General features: G+C 47.5%; 1 protein-coding gene across 1 annotated transcript; it reads left to right on the forward strand.

The window, feature by feature from the left end:
• Nucleotides 1-2,006: 2,006 nt before the first annotated feature.
• On the forward strand, nt 2,007-12,505 carry AHSG (alpha 2-HS glycoprotein). The gene is made up of 7 exons (XM_077826765.1): nt 2,007-2,225; nt 3,721-3,831; nt 6,484-6,568; nt 7,846-8,009; nt 8,303-8,413; nt 11,045-11,119; nt 12,221-12,505. The coding sequence occupies exons 1-7, from the start codon at nt 2,007-2,009 to the stop codon at nt 12,503-12,505; spliced, it is 1,050 nt and encodes a 349-aa protein (XP_077682891.1).
• The last annotated feature ends 8,856 nt before the right edge of the window (nt 12,506-21,361 follow it).

The raw sequence follows: 21,361 nt of genomic DNA on the forward strand, positions 1-21,361 counted from the left end.
CCTCCCCTGAGCGCACCGCCACTTGGCTTCTCCTCCCTCCCTCCCAGGCTTGCCACGCGAAACAGCTGCATTCTGTATGCTAAGGAGGGAGTTGTTTAAATTCCTCCTGTTGGGCACCACAGACTATGACAGATTAACAGATATGGCAAGGTTAATTCACAAGATTCATAGATTCCAAGGCAAGAAGGGACCCCTGTGGTAGCCTAGTCTGACCTCATAAAACAGGCCATTGAACTGCCTCAGAATAATTCCATTTGAACTAAAGCACATGCTTTTTTTTTTAAAAAAAAAGTCCAGTCTTGATTTAAAATTTGCCAGTGATGGAGCCTATTCTTACATGATCTCCAGCCCAGTTTTACAGACCTAGCAGATTCAGCTAAGCACTCAGAGAGATTTATCTGAAGAGAACAGAATGAAATTTTTGAACCTTTTGAAATCCACTCCTCATGTGTTTTGATTCTAAAGCTAATTAGCTAACTCCTTAAAAGGGTTTAATGGACATATAGATTATTACATTTTAAAGCCACAAGAGACCATTATGATCATCTAGTCTGACCTCCTGCATAACACAGGGCATGAAAATGCATCCAGTTATTCCTACCTCAAGCCTATAACTTTGGTTGAGCTGGAGCGCATCTTTGAGAAAGATGTCCAGCCTTGATTTAAGGAGTTCAAATCACAGAGGATCCACTACAACCTTTGGTGAATTGTTTACAAGTTTTATTACACTCACCGTTAAAAATGTCTTCCTTATTTCCAGTTTGAATTTGTCTAGCTTCACCTTTCAGTCATTGGATCTTGTACCTTTACCTGCTAATATTTTAAGAGGCCTAGTATGTCCACACCTAACCACCGTTTATGGTTTTTGTTTGCTAGAATTACGAGCCCTTTGCTGCTAGCATATAACACTCTGGACAATGCTAACCAATTTCTTCAAAGAATACCTGGTTCACCTCACCACAGATAACTCCACACCCCATTTTACATCTAAAGCTATTTGTCTAGTTTATTATTCTGCACCTATTACTGTATAATCTGGGCCTCTTCCTACACTGTTGATAGTGTCGTGTTTTTGTTTGGCTTGTATATCTTGGGACTTGATCCTGCCATCCTTATATGTTTAGTCCCACTAATTTAAATGTGACTATAGATGTGAGTAATGATTCCAAGATTTTGCCCTTGGCTTGTTACCATAGAGGAAAGGGGAACACGTCTTACTCCATGGGCCAAATCCTCAAGTCTGTATTCCTTATTCCAATAAAATTTCCACTGAAGGCACTGACTCGGGATCATATTCTGCTTTCATTTACATCAGAGTAAATTTAGAGTAACTGTACTGAAGTCATTGGCATTATTCCAGGTTTACCACAGGATAACTGAAATCTGAATTTATTGTAATCGATAGAGTTAGGAACCTATGTACCGATTGCTACTGCCATTGAAGTCAGTGGCAAAACATACATAATAATTTAGTTCATCACTGATTTTGACCCCATGGAACTGACTTTGATTTCATTTATGCCACGCTAACTCCACTGATCTTGTTGGACTTACTCCTGATTTACACCAGGGTGATATGAGCCTCACACCTCAGGATTTCAGTGGATTGGGCCCATATACAATACATCTGAATTCTGCAATATAACTCAGCAGTAGGACTTGTTTCTCTCATGCACTGCACTTCACGGTAAACAGAGTTCCTAAAACTGTCTTACATTTTGCTGATGCTGTCTTCTTTTTAACAGATTTTGCAATGTCCTGCCTGATAAAATGTACTTTGGCTAATATTAATCAGCAAGTTTCATGTTCTAACATATTTACTTTTCTTTTTTCATTGTTTGCAGTAGCTTCTTGGAACTGGGACAAATATTAATCCTGTGCTTATGCAAATTTTTGTTGTGGTATATTATATAAACGAGACTCTCCTCTAGCTTCTTCTATCTTGCCATTAGAACATTGTTCCTAGCTCTGTTATACTGAAAGGGAGCAGCTTTGCTCATTGTGCCATGAAGGTGGTAGCAGCTTTACTGTTGCTTGTTCCGCTCCTAAGCTGCAGAGCTGTACCCCTGGCTCCCTTTCATCCCCTGGACCCACGGGTCATTGACTGTGATGACCCAGAGTCTGAAGAAGCAGCTGCCATAGCTCTGAACTACATCAATGCCCATCATCCTCATGGATACAAGTACGCACTGAACATCATTGAGAAGATCAAAGTGTTGCCCAGGGTAAGTGCTACACTAAAAAAAGGAAAAAAGGTTGTCTGGGAAGTTGAATGCTTCAGACACAAAAGGCTTAGAAATGGTTGATGAGATAAATATAGGTGAGGTCCTCAGCTGGCGTAAATCGGCCTGGCCTCATTGATAGCAATGGAGCTACACTGATTTACACCAGATGAGAATCAGGCCCATTATCTTTCGGATGAAATGTGTCTTTTTAAAAAGAGAGACAGGTGTTGAGCGATATTAATATAGTAATATGAGGGGCCCAATTTACAAATGTGATCTCCTTGTTAGGGCAGATTGGCCTTTAGACACATAAAATCCTCATTTATCTGCCTACCAGTAAATCTGGGCCCCCACATTGTGAGGATTAACCTTGTGAGGTATGTAAATGTTTGGTTAAATTTATTCCTAGTGTAGCTCCACTGACATTAATGGTGTTACACCAGGTCTGAATTTGGCCCAGTATCCTCCCTGTGCAGACGGGGAAACTGAGAATAAGCAGTTGTGGCCTGAATTTTCATTTATGTGACGGGCCTTTTACATCACTGTAGCAGTGTCCACCCAGGACGTTACTGTGCAGCAAGCTGGTGCTCTGTATCTTCACACCCTGGCTTTATACACACAATAATTCACTGGGCCAGCAGGGTCTAATTCTCCTCTCACTCATTCTCGTTTTACACCAGTATAACCCCATTGGCTGTAGGGGAATTACTCTTGGTTTACACTTGAATAAGTGAGAAAAGAATCAGGCCCCAGGTATGACCCCCAGTGCCACAGATGGAGTCAGTTGGCAGAGCCAAGCTTAGAACTCAGGAATATCTGAGGCCTAGTTTTGTGCTCAGGTGACTAATGCTGTAGCTGAAAAGGTATAAGTGTAGCTGAAACAGATCCTGCAGTCCTAAGGCAATGGGGGTATCTGAGCCAATGCTCAGCAGCTGCAATTCAGCATCTCTCCATTGAAGTTAAAGGAACTGGCTCAATATTCACCGGCTGATGACATGTTCTTTTGCCTGAGTGAAGCCAGCAGGATTGAGCCTGTCCTGGCATGCAGTTTGTCTGGTACCTTGCCTAACACTATGGAATTACTCAGCTGTAGTTTTTGTGCCAGCAAAGCTGCATGTCACTTTTAAAGGACTGTCGGACAGTAGGAAACTAAATGACTCAGGAGAACTGGGTTTGATTTCTGGTTTCTTCTCCTTACAACCCACTATATTCAGATTGGTCACTTTAGATACGTGGGGCCAATTTCTGAGCTGGTGCAAATCAGTATGGCTCCACTGATGTCTATGAACCTATGTTGATTTACACCAGCTAAAGGTCTGGCCCATCTTTCTTATAGAGTTCAACACTATGGGGCAGTACCTGATCTCAGCTACCCTAGTGAAAACCTAGAGTTATTCAACTGAAATCAGCAACAGGGACTAGAATTTAGCTCAATGGGAGAAATCTGGTGATGTTTATGGAAGTAATTAGTGAAAATAATTTCTTTTCCTTCCAGAGGCCTTCTGGAGAGATATTTGAGCTTGAACTTGACTTATTAGAGACTGTATGCCACATCGTGAACCCCCTGCCCGCTGAAAATTGTACCGTAAGGCCACGGACAGATCATGTAAGTGTCTGAAATTATCATTAGCTCTGTGGATAAATGTGAATTGTATGTGTTGATTATAGCAGGGCAAGACAAGCTTTGACTGGGGATTTCTCTTTTTACAGGGCAAAAGTATCCTCTGAGATCACCTTTGTAAAGCTCATATTGTAAAGTTCAAAGCTGATATTCTGCTCTCCTTACATGCATAGATAATAATAATATTTGGCATTTTACTTTTCTCTAATGGCTTCCATTCAAGAAGATGGATGCACTTCTCAAATACTAATTAGTTAAACCTTCCAATACCTTTGTGAAACAGATTAATATTATCCTCATTTTACAGGTAGGGGAAACTGAGGCACAAAGAGATTAAAGTGACTTGCTGAACAACCCACAATAACTCAGTGGCAGAGCCAGGAATAGAAGTCAGTTCTTCTGCCTACAGAGCTGCCCTCCTTCCTCCAAACAAAGGGAAAAATCAATGGCAAATCCACACACATCAGAGAAAAAAACACAGCTGATTCACAAATTTGACCATTACCATGCATATCCGACAGCAGGACAGTGCCCTAAGTGAGCTAGTGCAAAATTAGAGCCCTAAGAAAGACATTTACATATATCCACACCATGACACCATGACAGAGTGAGGGAAAGCTAGCTTTCTTACTGCATGAATGGGCAGACCTCTAGTTTACTTCCCAAAGTCAGCAGCAAAAGCAGTTGATGTCCTTGTAGCGCACTGTAACCGTCCAGGGAGCCCATTCTGTGTACCTTTTGTTAAGTTCCTCACTTAAAGTAGCAACGTGGATGTTCTGGCTCAGGTTTTCAAGTCCACCCGACCCCCTACGCTTCATGGCCCAAGCTGCAGCCTGAGCCGGAACATCCACACTGCTATTTTTAGTGCACCAGCTTAAGCCCTGCTAGCATGAGTCTGTCTAGCCAGGCTGGGAGGCTTGCTCCCAGCTACAGTATAGAGATACCCTAAGAAAACACACAGTGGCCCTATCCACCTATGGTTAAACCTGTGAACTCAACCAAAATGTTTCTAGCGCCCTTCCCCTGAAGGGCTCCCCCCTCCACACCCCCCTCCATGTTATAACTGCGGAAGTGTCAAGGGGTGTGGAAGGAAGTGGAGAATAGATGGCTAAACTATAACATAGTTCTCTGGAAAGGATCTCTGTTTGCACAGGTCAGGGAGTTGGTGCTGCTGTTGCTTCTGGAATGGTTTCAACCACAGCCTGTTGCAACACTGGTGGGGAACCATGAAGGACTGCAATGCAAACATCACTTAAAAGCATGGTGCCCTTTCTTTCTCCCAGTCATTCAAATATGAGCAATCAACCCCTTCATGCTGAGGCTACCTTCTCACCCTCCCTCACCCCCTTATAGTTCCCCCCCTTGCCCCTGATTATCTCCTGGATTTCCGTCTGGTCTTGTTATGCCACCTTTCAACAGGAGGGAAGGCACTAGAGTAATTTTGATAAAATACCGATCCAACCTGGGTGAAACTTTCCACATATGGCCTGTGCACATTCTAAGGCTTGCATGCGCTCAGGATTCAGCCATCAGTAAAACCCTAGTTGTAGACAAGGGAAACTGTGATTTGCACCAGTTGAGCTCATCTTCACGTGATACTAAGGTAAGCTTCACCAGTGCAAACCACAACTTTCCTTGGCTGCACCTGGGCCTTGTACTGGTGCAGGTGCACCTGTGGCTGGCCACCCACGGTGGAATCAGAGTAAATCCCAAGTACAGACAAGGTTAAAGTCCTTAAGTAAGGCTCAATTGAATCTTAAGTGACCCTCTGCATAGGGGTGAATTTCACCTCTTATGACCATTGGGCCCAAATTAAAAACCTTTCTGAGCCAAAACACTCATACAAGTCAATGGGAGTTCTGCCTGAGCGAGGGTTGAGTGGAAAACAGAGCCAGAATTTCGCTTGCTGTTTCTAGTGATGGGCCCAAGCAATACAGTTCAGGGCTGGGTCTGAATCCACAGTCAGCACATTCCGTTGCCACCATGCCATTGACCAGAAGAGGGTTATGCGACCATTAGTGGTGGCTCTGCAGGAAGCCTTTGTTTACAAATAAGTGTGTTGAAATTAGAAAAGGAGGACTAGTGGCACCTTAGAGACTAACCAATTTATCTGAGCATTAGCTTTCGTGAGCTACAGCTAACTTCATCAAATGCATCCAGTGGAAAAAATGCATCCGATGAAGTGAGCTGTAGCTCACGAAAGCTTCTGCTCAAATAAATTGGTTAGTCTCTAAGGTGCCACTAGTCCTCCTTTTCTTTTTGCGAATACAGACTAACATGGCTGCTACTCTGAAACCTGTGTTGAAATTGTTTGCTTTCTTGGACCATTTTTATTCGAGAAAGACTTGAACTAAATTCCTGGTCCTGGAGACCTCTTAACTACCAAGAATTTTGACATCTGGATTTGGACCCAATTTTGCAGCTCAGGGTCTACCTCTGCCTTTTATAAACCACACACCCTGGGAATGGTTTAGCAGGCACTCAAGCAATCAGACTGGGTTTGCCAGGAAAACGCTATGCCAAGCCTCATTCCCCTGCACTCACTAATAAAATATCTGTCCCCTTCTAATCCTGCTTCCTTTCTGAGAAGTTGTTAACTTATGTAAATGATGTAACCCTTTGCTTTTGTACCTCCAGGTTGTTGAAGGCGATTGTGAGGTTAAATTGCTCAAGTTGGAGGGAAGCTTTTCTGTATTATCTATCAAATGTCACTCAACTCCAGGTAAAGTCTTTGTTCTTTGTCAGGGTTGGGGTTGGTGATGAGGAAACAGGAATATTATCATCATAAACTCTGGGGGTATTTATGGTTCTCTAGTCCTTCTGCTTCTAAAGTGTTGCAAAGTGAGGTGTATAAGCATTCTGAGATTGAAGAACATGCCAATTAATGGGCTTCCCAAGACTGGCTATCTTAGAAGTCCTTTTTTTCCCTGATGTAAGTCCACTAGCAAGGAAGGATGGCCCAGTGGTTGGGGCACTGCCTTAGGCTGTGAAAGACCCACATTCAAGTCCTTGTTCTCCTGTGATCTTCCTGTGTGACCTCGGGCAAGTCACTAACCCTCTCTGCATCTCAGTTCCACAACTGTACAATGGGGCTGATAATGGTTCCTTACCTCAGGAGATGGGCACTGCTAGGATAGCTTGAACTGATGCTCTATGGGTGTTGAGCCAGAAGGAACAGAGCAGGGTCAGAAGCAGCAACCAGAACAGCAGCAGCAGGAAAGGGAATAGAGTGGGAAAGCAAGTTGCTCCTTGATCCCACTGCCTGGGCTCCCTGTGGTGGTTCTAGTTACCTAGAGATTTTGTTGCTTTCTCAGCCAGAGGTGAACCATCTCCTGCTGCCCCATAGTGACCCATTCCTGGGTTGCAACCCACCAGCTGAACAGCACTTTCATAGGACATTCTTGGCCAAATTCTGTCCTCATGTAGACTTGTGCAAGCCCAGTGAAGTCAATGGAATTGGACAGCTGTAGTTATGGACAGTATCTAGTACCTTTTTCCCCATCCACTCATTCTCCTACCCTGGCAAATTTCATAAGAGAAGCACTAATTTTAGTCAGGGAGAAACACCCCCACCCACCCAATTTCCAGTAATTTAGAATCTCATTTAATTAATCTCATTCTTTCAGCAGTAACAATGGGCTAAATGCTGAAGCCCACTCATTTTCACTTAGACAAACTCTCCCTGGTGTCACCGGTAGTTTGTCTGAGTGAGGATGGATTAAACATGAATAAGAACCTGGAGAGCTACTGAAGATCAGAAGGAATTTTTTTAAATAAAGACTTAAGGAGCTGGCATGCAAAAGCACATCCCCCCATCTGTGAAAGGTTGCCATCTCTGGGCCAGAATTCAGTGATTCTTTCCCATAACATAACAACACCAGCTGTGCAGTTTGGAACAGGGTATAAAAATAATACCGTAACCCACAGACCAGATCTACAACGCATTCAAGTATAACCTGTAATCTTGTCAAAATATAACCTGTCTTGTTTCATCTACAGATTCAGTTGAAGATATTACTCAAATCTGCCCCGACTGTCCAGTATTAGCACTTTTAAATGACACTCAGGTGATAAATGCAGTTGACCTTGCACTCAGTGAGTATAACAGAAGACCAGATGGTGCCTACGTTAAACTCCTTGAAATTGGACGAGCTCAAATTCAGGTAATTGTTGAAACTCTGATCCTTTGCTATATTACAAAACAGAACATCCCTCCTGGGTTATTATGCAACACTTATTTGCTTGTGTTTGCAAACAAGTTTGGCTTGTGCTAAACATGGTGTTATTTTCCCAAGAGTTCTGTGACATCTAGCCATGTGATTCCCACAGACTTCAGAGGGAGACGCAGAGCTAAAACCTACATGGACCTCTTAGAAAATTCACCCCTTTATATTTCCTTGGCAGTTCTGTAGTTTCATGCTACAAAGACAATTAAATAGTATTAATGTTTTATCAGCATTTCCCGGACATTGTCTCTGTTGAGTTTGCCGTTGTTGTCACAAACTGCTCAGCAAAAGATGCCCAGGATCATGTGGATGACTGTCAGCTGCTGCCTACGGATCTAGCTGTAAGTATGCTGAGACTTTAGTCCTGATCAATCCAACTCAGAGGTTGAGATGAGCCAGCTTATATTGGACCTGATTCTGTACAGGATTAGACCCTACATGGAGATAGGGTGCAAAGGGTGTATCCAGTGGTAAACTGGAGCCGGTTCGCACCGGTTCGCTAGAACCGGTTGTAAAATTTAGAAGCGCTTTTAGAACCGGTTGTTCCGCGAGGGAGAACTGGTTCTAAAAGGGCTTCTAAATTTAACCGGCCAAAAGCGGCACCTTAGACGCCGACTCCACGGGTGCTCCAGCCCTGGAGCACCCAAGGTGAAAATTTGGTGGGTGCAGAGCACCCACCGGCAGCTCCCCATCCCGCCCCTGGCCCCAGCTCACCTCCGCTCCGCCTCCTCCCCTGAAGGCGCCGCCCCGCTCTGCTTCTCTGCCCCCCCAGGCTTCCCGCGAATCAGCTGTTCGCGCGGGAAGCTGGGGCAGGCTGAGAAGCAGGCCGCGGCTTCCCGCTCAGGCCCAGGGAGGCGGACGTGAGCTGGGGCCGGGGGGTGCAAGGAGGGCCGCCTGCACCGCAGCAGGTAACCAGGGCCGGGGGGCGGGGAGTGCAGGGGAACCGCTCCCCGCCCCAGCTCACCTCCGCCACCCTCAGCTTGAGTATGAAGCCACGGCCTGCTTCTCAGCCCTCCCAGGCTTCCCGCCAAACAGCTGATTCGCAGGGGGCGAGGAGGCGCGGATAACCAGAGCGGGGCGGCGCGTTCAGGGGCGGAGGCGGAGCTGAGGTGAGCTGGGGCCGGGCGCGGGGTGTGGAGCTGCCGGTGGGTGCTCTGCACCCACCAATTTTCCCCGTGGGTGCTCCAGCCCCGGAGCACCCAGGGAGTCGGTGCCTAAGGCACCACTTTTGATGTGATCAGTGGGGGAGCGGCCGCTCCTCCTGCTCCCCCCCAGCTACGCTCCCCCGCCCCTACGAGCCAGAGGGACCTGCCAGATGCTTCCTGGGAGCTGCCCCAGGTAAGCACTGCTAGGTCTCCCCACCTCGCCCCCCGGCAGGTCCCTCTGGCTCTTAGGGGCGGGGTGGGCACCCACTACAGTGGCCCACAAGACCGTCCTGCCCAGTTCTGGGGGCAGTCAGGGGACAGGGGAGGGGGTGGATGGGGCAGGGATCCTGGGGGCAGGGGCGTCAAGGAATGCGGGGGGGTTGGATGGGGCAGGAGTCCCTGGGGGGGCGGGAGTGGGCAACCACCCCCTCGTGGGGTGAGGAGGGAACCAGTTGTTAAGATTTTGGCAGCTCATCACTGGGCATATCCTGTCCGTGACATGATTTCCAAGACCACGTCAAATCTTTACCTCCCTTTATCGTACAGGAGTTATACGTTGATGTACTCTAGTGGAGACATTTTCAAAGGGTGAGGCCAGGGGATCATTCGCACGGAACATTTTATTGAACATGGTGCATGTTATCCTTTCTTAGCTGTACTGCACGAGCACCTGGAGACCCAGCCCTGTTGTGCTCAGGCCCTGTACAAACACACAACAAAAGAACAGTCCCTACCACAGGTGCCGACTCCAGGGTGCTTCGGGGCTGGAGCACCCATGTGAAAAAAACAGTGGGTGCTCAGCACCGCCCCCGCAGCCACCCGCCGATCAGCTGCTTGGCGGTGGCTGGGAGACACTGAAAGGGGAAGGAGGGAGCAGGTCGGGGGGGGGAAAGGAAGGGGCACAGCAAGGGCAGGACGCACTCGTGGGAGGGGGAGGAGCATGGGAGGGAAGAGGCGGAGCGAGGGAGGGGCCTTGCAGGAAGGGGCGGCGTGGGGGCAGGGCCTCGGGGCAGGGCAGGGGTGGAGCACCCACCCGGAAAGAAGAAAGTCGGCACCTGTGGTCCCTACCCTGAAGTGCTTCAGATTAAGTGTTGTTAGTGCACTTTATTTTGATACCTAAGCTCCCTAGCACCTTAGGATCAACTACTGTGTGTACTCAGCTCTTCATCTTTCTCATCTGTATCAATTAACTGCAGTTTTACAGTGTGGATCTTTTAGCTGGCTGTCCATGCAACCTTCCTTGCATGCACACACGGACAGTTGGGCACCGCACTGGAAGAGTGCTAACAGGGTGTTAACACATACTCACTGAGGCCTGGTCTACACTGGGGGGTGGAGGGGTGGGAGGGGGCGAGCTAAGTCGGTCTAAGTTATGCAACTTCAGCTACGAAAATAGCGTAGCTGAAGTCGACGTACTTAGAGCTACTCACCGCTGTGTCTTCACTGCGGTAGGTCGACTGCTGACGCTCCCCCGTTGACGCCACCTACGCTTCTCGCTCCGGTGGAGTACTGGAGTCGACGGGAGAGCGCTCGGCGGTCGATTTATCGCGTCTTCATTTGACGCGATAAATCGACCACCGCTGGATAGATCACTCTGAAGGTAAGTGTAGACATGCCCTGATTGTACATTTAAAGACAATTATGCCATTCACTTCGATCGGAGCAGAACCGGCCTCAAAAGTAAGCATTTTACAGCTTAAATATGTAAACAATGTTTAGGTGTTAGGGGTTTTTTGCAGACTGTACTATCCCTTAGGTATTGTAATGCAACTATCTTCCACTTTCTAACTATGGATTCTTTAACTAATTGTCTTCTAATTTTGACAGCAATTTGGCTTCTGCAATGCAGCAGTTTTAACCAAAAACAACATCACAGTGTCCTGTGCAATTTATGAACATCAGGTACCAACTCTAAATACATTCTTTATTTTCAGACTATGTCCACAATCTTAAAACTATTTGGAGCACCTGTCCAGGAGCGAGCTCTTCCTCCATTGATTGCACTAGTTTCTAGGTGCAACACCAGGGGTTAACTTTAATCTATTAAGCTTAGTCTGAGTTCCTTCCCAGCTGCCTTAAGGTGTTCTGTGCTGGAAATTGAGCCACATTTGTCACCTGACATCAAACATAGTTTCACTTTGGTCCCCTTCACTGTGATTGAATATGGTTATAATTATGCGCAAACTGGACCAACCTGTGCTCAAGGTCCATTGTTAAAAAGCATGATCCGTCCCTCATTCTAACAGGTGTCTATCACACTCTCTGAATTAGTTGTTAAATACTCTTTGGTCTTGTCCATACCAGTGGACAAATTGTGTTCAACAAGAGTTGAGGCGTGACTAGCAGTAAACCATATTTGACATTAAAAGGGCCATGAGATTGACACTTCTACTTGGAACTTTTGCTAACAGTCCCTAGATTTGGTTGAATAAAATCTATATTAGATATTTTCTTAAATTTTACCATCACTGCTACCACAGGTGCACCTTCACTGATAGTAATAACGAGAGTGCCCATGTAGACTGGGGCTCAAGCGTCTGCTTGTGTTTTAGCCACATTGTTGCTCTGAGCAGGGTTAAATGACATGGCAGTCAAAATGCTGGTCTCTGGCCTCGTATCCCCATCATTGATACCAGCAGTAGAGCTGTACCAGTGGTAGCAATGGCAGATGTTTTATGGGGAGGGGAGGAGAGGGGGGGAAGTAACGTGCAGGTTAGGGCAGCATCTGGATCTGAGTATTTCACTGACTTCATAGGAATTGCTCAGGATTTATTCTGATGCAACTGCAAGTAGACCCCACAGAGCTACTGATTATTAAAGAATGTGCAATACCAGGTCCCATCTTTGCGTTCGAATCTGGAGTCAACCTTTTCCAAAGTTCAGGGATGTTTTGGATCTGGGGCTTTGCTTCTGGGTTCATCTCTAGTCAAAACCATAGTACCCATATATGATAAACTCCAAGGCACAGAGCACACAAACAGGACAGATGGGTTTCTTTTCCAGCCTGGAGTGACCCACCATCAGCTGATTCACAATCACTTGGGAGGACAGCTTCCCACCCTGGTACAAGGCTTCAAGCATCATGACCTCAGGCATTTCTACCACGGCTCAGTCGATGATACATCAGAGTCCAGCTCTGCAGAAGCTTCTGTTAGTCCACAACCAGCAATTCCTGTGGTCAAAAGAGCAGTTGGGGCTGTTCTTGATCCAACCGTCCCTCCTTCCCCTGTAGGTTCAGGTCCTACACACCCTCTGTGTCCCGGGAGGATACGACATTTCCAAGTGTAGGATAAGGTACATTAGCCAGCTGATAAAGGGTTAGCTGGTGGCATAACCCACTTTCAGAACACACTGCCAAGAATAAGTGTCTGAGTGCGCTCAAATCGCTGAGCTCCAATGGGTTTCAACCCGATATATGAAAGTGATTGAAAGCTCACAATAATCTGCTCTGAAAAGTAGGTGACCACATACTGTGGCTGCTGTAAAACCCATAACTTCATGATACGAAAACCAAACAAAGGTGTTTTACAAATAAAACTTTAAACATAAATGCCTCTTTGCCTTCTTTCTATCCATATGCATTATCTACATCGCCTCTCTTAATTGCTCAGTAACCTGCTTCGGGGGGTGATGAGTCATATATTGGGCTTGATTTTCAAAGGCGCTGAGCACCTGCAGCTCCAATTGACTTCAGTGGGATATGTGGGTGCTCAGCACGTCTGAAAATCAGGCCAATACAGCTCTGAATCCACAGGCAGAAAAGACTCTGGGGAAAATGGGAAGTGTGGTCTTCCGCTTTCCCTCCCATCCTTTGTCTATTTTAGTTCACAGGTTCTTTGAGGCATGTGCCTGCCTTTAATATTTGTTTAAAGCACCTAAATTATTTTTGGGCATGACATCATGAGTGATGACGTCCGTGTTCGTTTACAAAGACAAAGAGATGGACTCTGTAGCCGAATGCACATAATGTAACAATAAGATGGCCAGGCTTCCTCCTGTTCCCTAGTTAAATAAAAAGAAAAGGAGTCCTTGTGGCACCTTAGAGACTAACCAATTTATTTGAGCATGAAGTGAGCTGTAGCTCATGAAAGCTCATGCTCAAATAAATTGGTTAGTCTCTAAGGTGCCACAAGGACTCCTTTTCTTTTTGCGAATACAGACTAACACGGCTGTTACTCTGAAACTAGTTAAATAAATAAAACTGCAAGGCCTTGAGTCTCTTAGACACACCTGACATTTGCTGCAGGCTGCTCTGCAGTAGTGCAACATGCTGGCAGCATCTGCAGTTCAGGAACAGGCACACCTGATGGTGCTCGCTCTCCTGGCAGGAGATTATGATGTGCTGTGTCTGTGTAGGTATGCGAGGGGATATCTATTTAAAGTAAATGCTATCTGCAGGCAGCCCCGTGTGACCGTAACAGGATCGTGCCTGCCATTTACTGTTGTGCTAATAGACAAGGGGTATGTCTACACTACGGAATAAGGTCGAATTTATAGAAGTCGGTTTTTTAGAAATCGGTTTTATATAGTCGAGTGTGTGTGTCCCCCCACAGAAAATGCTCTAAGTGCATTAACTCGGCGGAGTGCTTCCACAGTACCGAGGCTAGAGTCGACTTCCGGAGCGTTGCACTGTGGGTAGCTATCCCACAGTTCCCGCAGTCTCCGCTGCCCATTGGAATTCTGGGTTGAGATCCCAATGCCTGATGGGGCTAAAACATTGTCGCGGGTGGTTCTGGGTACATATCGTCAGGCCCCCGTTCCCTCCCTCCCTCCGTGAAAGCAAGGGCAGACAATCGTTTCGCGCCTTTTTTCCTGAGTGACCTGTGCAGATGCCATACCACGGCAAGCATGGAGCCCGCTCAGGTAACCGTCACCCTATGTCTCCTGGGTGCTGGCAGATGCGGTATGGCATTGCTACACAGTAGCAGCAACCCCTTGCCTTGTGGCAGCAGACGGTACAGTACGACTGGTAGCCATCATCGTCATGTCCGAGGTGCTCCTGGCCACGTCGGCTGGGAGCGCCTGGACAGACATGGGCGCAGGGACTAAATTTGGAGTGACTTGACCAGGTCATTCTCTTTAGTCCTGCAGTCAGTCCTATTGAACCGTCTTTTGGTGAGCAGGCAGGTGATACAGATTGCTAGCAGTTGTACTGTACCATCTTCTGCCGGGCAGGCAAGAGATGAGGATTGCTAGCAGTTGTATTGTACCATCTTCTGCCAGGCAGGCAAGAGATGAGGATGGCTAGCAGTCGTACTGTACCATCTTCTGCCGAGCAGCCATGAGATGTGGATGGCATGCAGTCCTTCTGCACCATCTGCTGCCAGCCAAAGATGTAAAAGATAGATGGAGTGGATCAAAACAAGAAATAGACCAGATTTGTTTTGTACTCATTTGCCTCCTCCCCTGTCTAGGGGACTCATTCCTCTGGGTCACACTGCAGTCACTCACAGAGAAGGTGCAGCGAGGTAAATCTAGCCATGTATCAATCAGAGGCCAGGCTAACCTCCTCGTTCCAATAAGAACAATAACTTAGGTGCACCATTTCTTATTGGAACCCTCCGTGAAGTCCTGCCTGAAATACTCCTTGATGTAAAGACACCCCCTTTGTTGATTTTAGCTCCCTGAAGCCAACCCTGTAAGCCGTGTCGTCAGTCGCCCCTCCCTCTGTCAGAGCAACGGCAGACAATCATTCCACGCCTTTTTTCTGTGCGGATGCCATACCAAGGCAAGCATGGAGGCCGCTCAGCTCACTTTGGCAATTAGGAGCACATTAAACACCACATGCATTATCCAGCAGTATATGCAGCACCAGAACCGGGCAAAGCGATACCGGGCAAGGAGGCGACGTCAGCGCGGTCACGTGAGTGATCAGGACATGGACACAGATTTCTCTGAAAGCATGGGCCCTGCCAATGCATGCATCATGGTGCTAATGGGGCAGGTTCATGCTGTGGAACGCCGATTCTGGGCTCGGGAAACAAGCACAGACTGGTGGGACCACATAGTGTTGCAGGTCTGGGACGATTCCCAGTGGCTGCGAAACTTTCGCATGCGTAAGGGCACTTTCATGGAACTTTGTGACTTGCTTTCCCCTGCCCTGAGGCGCATGAATACCAAGATGAGAGCAGCCCTCACAGTTGAGAAGCGAGTGGCGATAGCCCTGTGGAAGCTTGCAACGCCAGACAGCTACCGGTCAGTCGGGAATCAATTTGGAGTGGGCAACTCTACTGTGGGGGCTGCTGTGATGCAAGTAGCCCACGCAATCAAAGATCTGCTGATATCAAGGGTAGTGACCCTGGGAAATGTGCAGGTCATAGTGGATGGCTTTGCTGCAATGGGATTCCCTAACTGTGGTGGGGCCATAGACGGAACCCATATCTCTATCTTGGCACCGGAGCACCAAGCCGCCGAGTACATAAACCGCAAGGGGTACTTTTCGATAGTGCTGCAAGCTCTGGTGGATCACAAGAGACGTTTCACCAACATCAACGTGGGATGGCCGGGAAAGGTACATGACGCTCGCATCTTCAGGAACTCTGGTCTGTTTCAAAAGCTGCAGGAAGGGACTTTATTCCCAGACCAGAAAATAACTGTTGGGGATGTTGAAATGCCTATAGTTATCCTTGGGGACCCAGCCTACCCCTTAATGCCATGGCTCAGGAAGCCGTACACAGGCAGCCTGGACAGTAGTCAGGAGCTGTTCAACTACAGGCTGAGCAAGTGCAGAATGGTGATAAAATATGCATTTGGACGTTTAAAGGCGCGCTGGCGCAGTTTACTGACTCGCTTAGACCTCAGCGAAACCAATATTCCCACTGTTATTACTGCTTGCTGTGTGCTCCACAATATCTGTGAGAGTGAGGGGGAGACATTTATGGCGGGGTGGGAGGTTGAGGCAAATCGCCTGGCTGCTGGTTACGCGCAGCCAGACACCAGGGCGGTTAGAAGAGCACAGGAGGGCGCGGTACGCATCAGTGAAGCTTTGAAAACCAGTTTCATGACTGGCCAGGCTACGGTATGAAAGTTCTGTTTGTTTCTCCTTGATGAAACCCCCCGCCCCTTGGTTCACTCTACTTCCCTGTAAGCTAACCACCCTCCCCTCCTCCCTTCAATCACCGCTTGCAGAGGCAATAAAGTCATTGTTGCTTCACATTCATGCATTCTTTACTCATTCATCACACAAATAGGGGGATAACTACCAAGGTAGCCCAGGAGGGGTGGTGGAGGAGGGAAGGAAAACGCCACAAAGCACTTTAAGCACAGCACTTTAAAAGTTTACAACTTTAAAATTTATTGAATGACAGCCTTCTTTTTTTGGGGCAATCCTCTGTGGTGGAGTGGCTGGTTGGCCGGAGGCCCCCCCCCACCGCGTTCTTGGGCGTCTGGGTGTGGAGGCTATGGAACTTGGGGAGGAGGGCGGTTGGTTACAGAGGGGCTGCAGTGGCAGTCTGTGCTCCAGCTGCCTTTGCTGCAGCTCAACCATACACTGGAGCATACTGGTTTGGTCCTCCAGCAGCCTCAGCATTGAATCCTGCCTCCTCTCATCACGCTGCCGCCACATTTGAGCTTCAGCCCTCTCTTCAGCCCGCCACTTACTCTCTTCAGCCCGCCACTTACTCTCTTCAGCCCACCACCTCTCCTCCCGGTCATTTTGTACTTTCCTGCACTCTGACATTATTTGCCTCCATGCATTCATCTGTGCTCTGTCAGTGTGGGAGGACAGCACGAGCTCGGAGAACATTTCATCGCGAGTGCGTTTTTTTTTCTTTCTAAGCTTCATTAGCCTCTGGGAAGGAGAAGATCCTGTGATCATTGAAACACATGCAGCTGGTGGAGAAAAAAAAAGGGACAGCGGTATTTAAAAAGACACTTTTTATAAAACAGTGGCTACACTCTTTCAGGGTAAACCTTGCTGTTAGCATTACATACATAGCACATGTGCTTTCGTTACAAGGTCGCATTTTGCCTCCCCCCACCGCGTGGCTACCCCCTCAACCCTCCCCTCTCCCAGTGGCTAACAGCGGGGAACATTTCTGTTTAGCCACAGGCAAACAGCCCAGCAGGAATGGGCTCCTCTGAGTGTCCCCTGAAGAAAAGCACTCTATTTCAACCAGGTGACCATGAATTATATCTCACTCTCCTGAGGATAACACAGAGAGATAAAAAACGGATGTTGTTTGAATGCCAGCAAACATACACTGCAATGCTTTGTTCTACAATGATTCCCGAGTACGTGTTACTGGCCTGGAGTGGTAAAGTGTCCTACCATGAAGGATGCAATAAGGCTGCCCTCCCCAGAAACCTTTTGCAAAGGCTTTGGGAGTACATCCAGGAGAACCGCGAATGCCAGGGCAAAGTAATCCTTTCACATGCTTTCTTTTAAACCATGTATAGCATTTTAAAAGGTACACTCACCAGAGGTCCCTTCTCCGCCTGCTGGGTCCAGGAGGCAGCCTTGGGTGGGTTCGGGGGGTACTGGCTCCAGGTCCAGGGTGAGAAACAGTTCCTGGCTGTCGGGAAAACCGGTTTCTCCGCTTGCTTGCTGTGAGCTATCTACAACCTCATCATCATCATCATCTTCTTCGTCCCCAAAACCTGCTTCCGTATTGCCTCCATCTCCATTGAAGGAGTCAAACAACACGGCTGGGGTAGTGGTGGCTGAACCCCCTAAAATGGCATGCAGCTCATCATAGAAGCGGCATGTTTGGGGCTCTGACCCGGAGCGGCCGTTCGCCTCTCTGGTTTTCTGGTAGGCTTGCCTCAGCTCTTTCAGTTTCACGCGGCACTGCTTCGGGTCCCTGTTATGGCCTCTGTCCTTCATGCCCTGGGAGATTTTGACAAAGGTTTTGGCATTTCGAAAACTGGAATGGAGTTCTGATAGCACGGATTCCTCTCCCCAAACAGCGATCAGATCCCGTACCTCCCGTTCGGTCCATGCTGGAGCTCTTTTGCGATTCTGGGACTCCATCATGGTCACCTCTGCTGATGAGCTCTGCATGGTCACCTGCAGCTTGCCACGCTGGCCAAACAGGAAATGAGATTCAAAAGTTCGCAGTTCTTTTCCTGTCTACCTGGCCAGTGCATCTGAGTTGAGAGTGCTGTCCAGAGCGGTCACAATGGAGCACTCTGGAATAGCTCCCGGAGGCCAATACCGTCGAATTGTGTCCACATTATCCCAAATTCGAGCAGGCAAGGCCGATTTAAGCACTAATCCACTTGTCGGGGTGGAGTAAGGAAATCGATTTTAGAAGCCCTTTAAGTCGAAATAAAGGGCTTCATCATGTGGACGGGTGCAGGCTTACATTGATTTAATGCTGCTAAATTCGACCTAAAGTCCTAGTGTAGACCAGGGCAAGGTCTCTCTCTGCCTCTCTCGCATATATGAGGGCTAAATTATACCCTGCCTAATGCAGTGACGATGATCAGAGAAAATGGCCAGTGTGCCATTTTCTATAGGAATCCTGCCAACCAGGCCAGGGTTCCAGAGGCCTGGGGGGGGAACGTGCAGGGCACACACTGGTGCCTCTCAGAAGAGGAGTGGCACTGGCTGCTGCGTACGTGCTAACCAGCTGGACGTGCTGCCAAATCTGCAGACCACATGTCTATTCCATTCTATATTTTGCTCAGAGTCATTGCCTTAGTAGCTGAGCACCGTCTAGTAGTGCATTAAGCAACACAGCTAACACCTGTCCTTGGTGACCTGGTGCACTAGTGAGTGCATATCTCCTGCTATTTCCTTCCAAGAGATTCTGCCCTGCTGGTTTTTGGGGGTGGGGGGATTCCATATGCCTTCGTCACACCCACTCATTTCTTGCACATCAGTACAACACAGTGCAGGCCCTATCTAGATTGTTACTGTTTTATTTACATTCACATAACCTCAGCACCAGGACTATATTATTGTATTTTTACATTCTGGATTTCTCTTCACTAAACTCCAATGAGGAGTCCTGAGTAGGGTGACCAGATAGCAACTGTGAAAAAACAGGACAGGGAGGGAGGGGTAATAGGAGCCTATATAAGAAAAAGTCCCCAAAAACGGGACTGTCCCTATAAAAACGGGACATCTGGTCACCGTAGTCCTGAGCATAGTGCAGCGTGTATTACCCTACCGAGGGCACATATGATGCTCCCTGTGCTCGGGAAAAGCTTCCCTTCCTTAGCAGGACTGAGCATGTGTTTGTAGCTGGAATCTCTACAGGTCCCTATGCAATCATATGGTAGCAGGAATCATTTTCTTACTGCATTTTCTTAGTAGCACAACAAGGGCACAAAGCAGATTTGCTGCTTCCAGGCTCTGAACTGCTCCCCTCCTCCTCCTGACGTACACACTCACTCTCCTTCCTATCAGTAAAATGGAAGAATCAGAAAATGGTTTGTGTTGATCTAATGCTGCAATTAATAACCACAACTTCTCTCCCCTCTCCTTGACATCTGCCCCCTTTGTAAACCACTGGCTTTAAACACTGTTATTCTCTCCCTCTTCAGAATATAGTCCTGCGTGTACGCACCCCAACTGCTTCTAGCTGATGCCCTTGTGCTTGGCATCACGTTATGGTGATGAGTGATCTAGAAACGACAATTAACAAATCAACCAAAAATTTTTCCCTTTCTTTGAATAACAGAGCGAACAGCTGTGTCAGATCTGCATCATTAACTCACTGCACTTTTCACCAGTTTCAATTGCCAGGCTGCTTTGTTACTGCCTGGGTATTCTGTGTGAATTCCAGCAGGAGGTGCTGAGCTTTGCTATGTCTGTGTTTCTGTTGGTGCGCTAAGATCAGCTACTTAACAGTAAGGAAAAAGCTGTTTATACCCAGTTAAGTTTATACCTAGCTAAGTTCATTGAGGATAGGTCCATCAATGGCTATTAGCCAGGATTGGCAAGGATGCAAAACCATGTTCTGAAGCGTTCCTAGTCTCTGTTTGCCAGAAGTTGGGAATGGGCGACAGGGGATTGATCACTTGATGATAACCTGTTCTGTTCATTCCCTCTGAACCACCTGGCATTGGCCACTGTTAGAAGACAGGATACTGGACTAGATGGACCTTTGGTCTGACCCAGTATGGTCGTTCTGATGTTCTGTTGGGAGGGAATGAGAACAGAACCAAGAATGTAACAATTCCCCACCATAAGAGCCAAGAGCACAGCCAGCACTAATTGGCAACCCTGTCGGCAGTGTCGGCAGAGAGGCCAAGAAATTCATGGAAACAGAGAGTGAATTATCACCCTTTGCCCATGAGGGAGGACTGTCCAGGACAGGGTGGAAGCAAGGTGGCAGGAGGCAGCGTAAGGGAGTTTGCAACGCTGCTGCTGCCTTCACTTGCTGGGACCGTTTCTCTGGCACTTTTCACCTGCACTAAAATCATTTTTAAAACACATTACCATTTTTGTCTTTCCCCTTTCATAGCACCCTTCCTTCCCAGGATCTTACAAACATAAGGCTGGCCACACTGGGTCAGATCCATGGTCCATCTAGCCCTCTCCAACAGTGCAGCAATGTAAGGGCTAACCACAGTCGACTCCTCGGTCATTTCAAACCAGTTTTGCTTTGGAAGGAATTTCTGTGACCTTCTTCTGTTTGTATTTTGAAACTCACCTGAGAGTTAATAAGTAACTAGTGAGCAACTTCTGAGGCTGATGGATAAACCTCAAAAATCAGTAATGGGGGAAACGAGCCCGTAAGTTTTTATCTGAGTGTTATTGGAAAGCCAGGGCATTGATCCGTGCTGACACTTAAAACTAAAGTAGTACCATGGCAACAGCAATCTACCTGATCCCCTGGCTTGTCGTCTTATAAACACCACAAAGCTGTGATATTCCTTTTGCATCCTGCAGCCTAAACTGGGATAGGCGGCGTCAGTGCCTGGGCAGAGGGGAGAGAGGTAGTGGTCTTTCCTGGGAGCCAGTCTGCTGATGGTGTTAGGGGGGCAATCATGCTGTCGTTGAACACCAAACCTGGTGTCAGGAGCTGCCACTGCTATTTGGCCTGTGGGCCAAATTTAGTGGGGACATAAACGGCGGTGGTAAATTGGTCAGAAAATGAGTGAAAGTGCAAAAGTCATGTTTGTTGCACCAAGACGGCATTAAATGAGCATGTAACACAAGTGTAATTTTCACAGGCACCAAGGGGGTGTGTT

The sequence above is a fragment of the Eretmochelys imbricata genome, chromosome 9 (genome assembly GCF_965152235.1).
Source record: "Eretmochelys imbricata isolate rEreImb1 chromosome 9, rEreImb1.hap1, whole genome shotgun sequence".
Lineage (NCBI taxonomy): Eukaryota > Metazoa > Chordata > Testudines > Cheloniidae > Eretmochelys > Eretmochelys imbricata.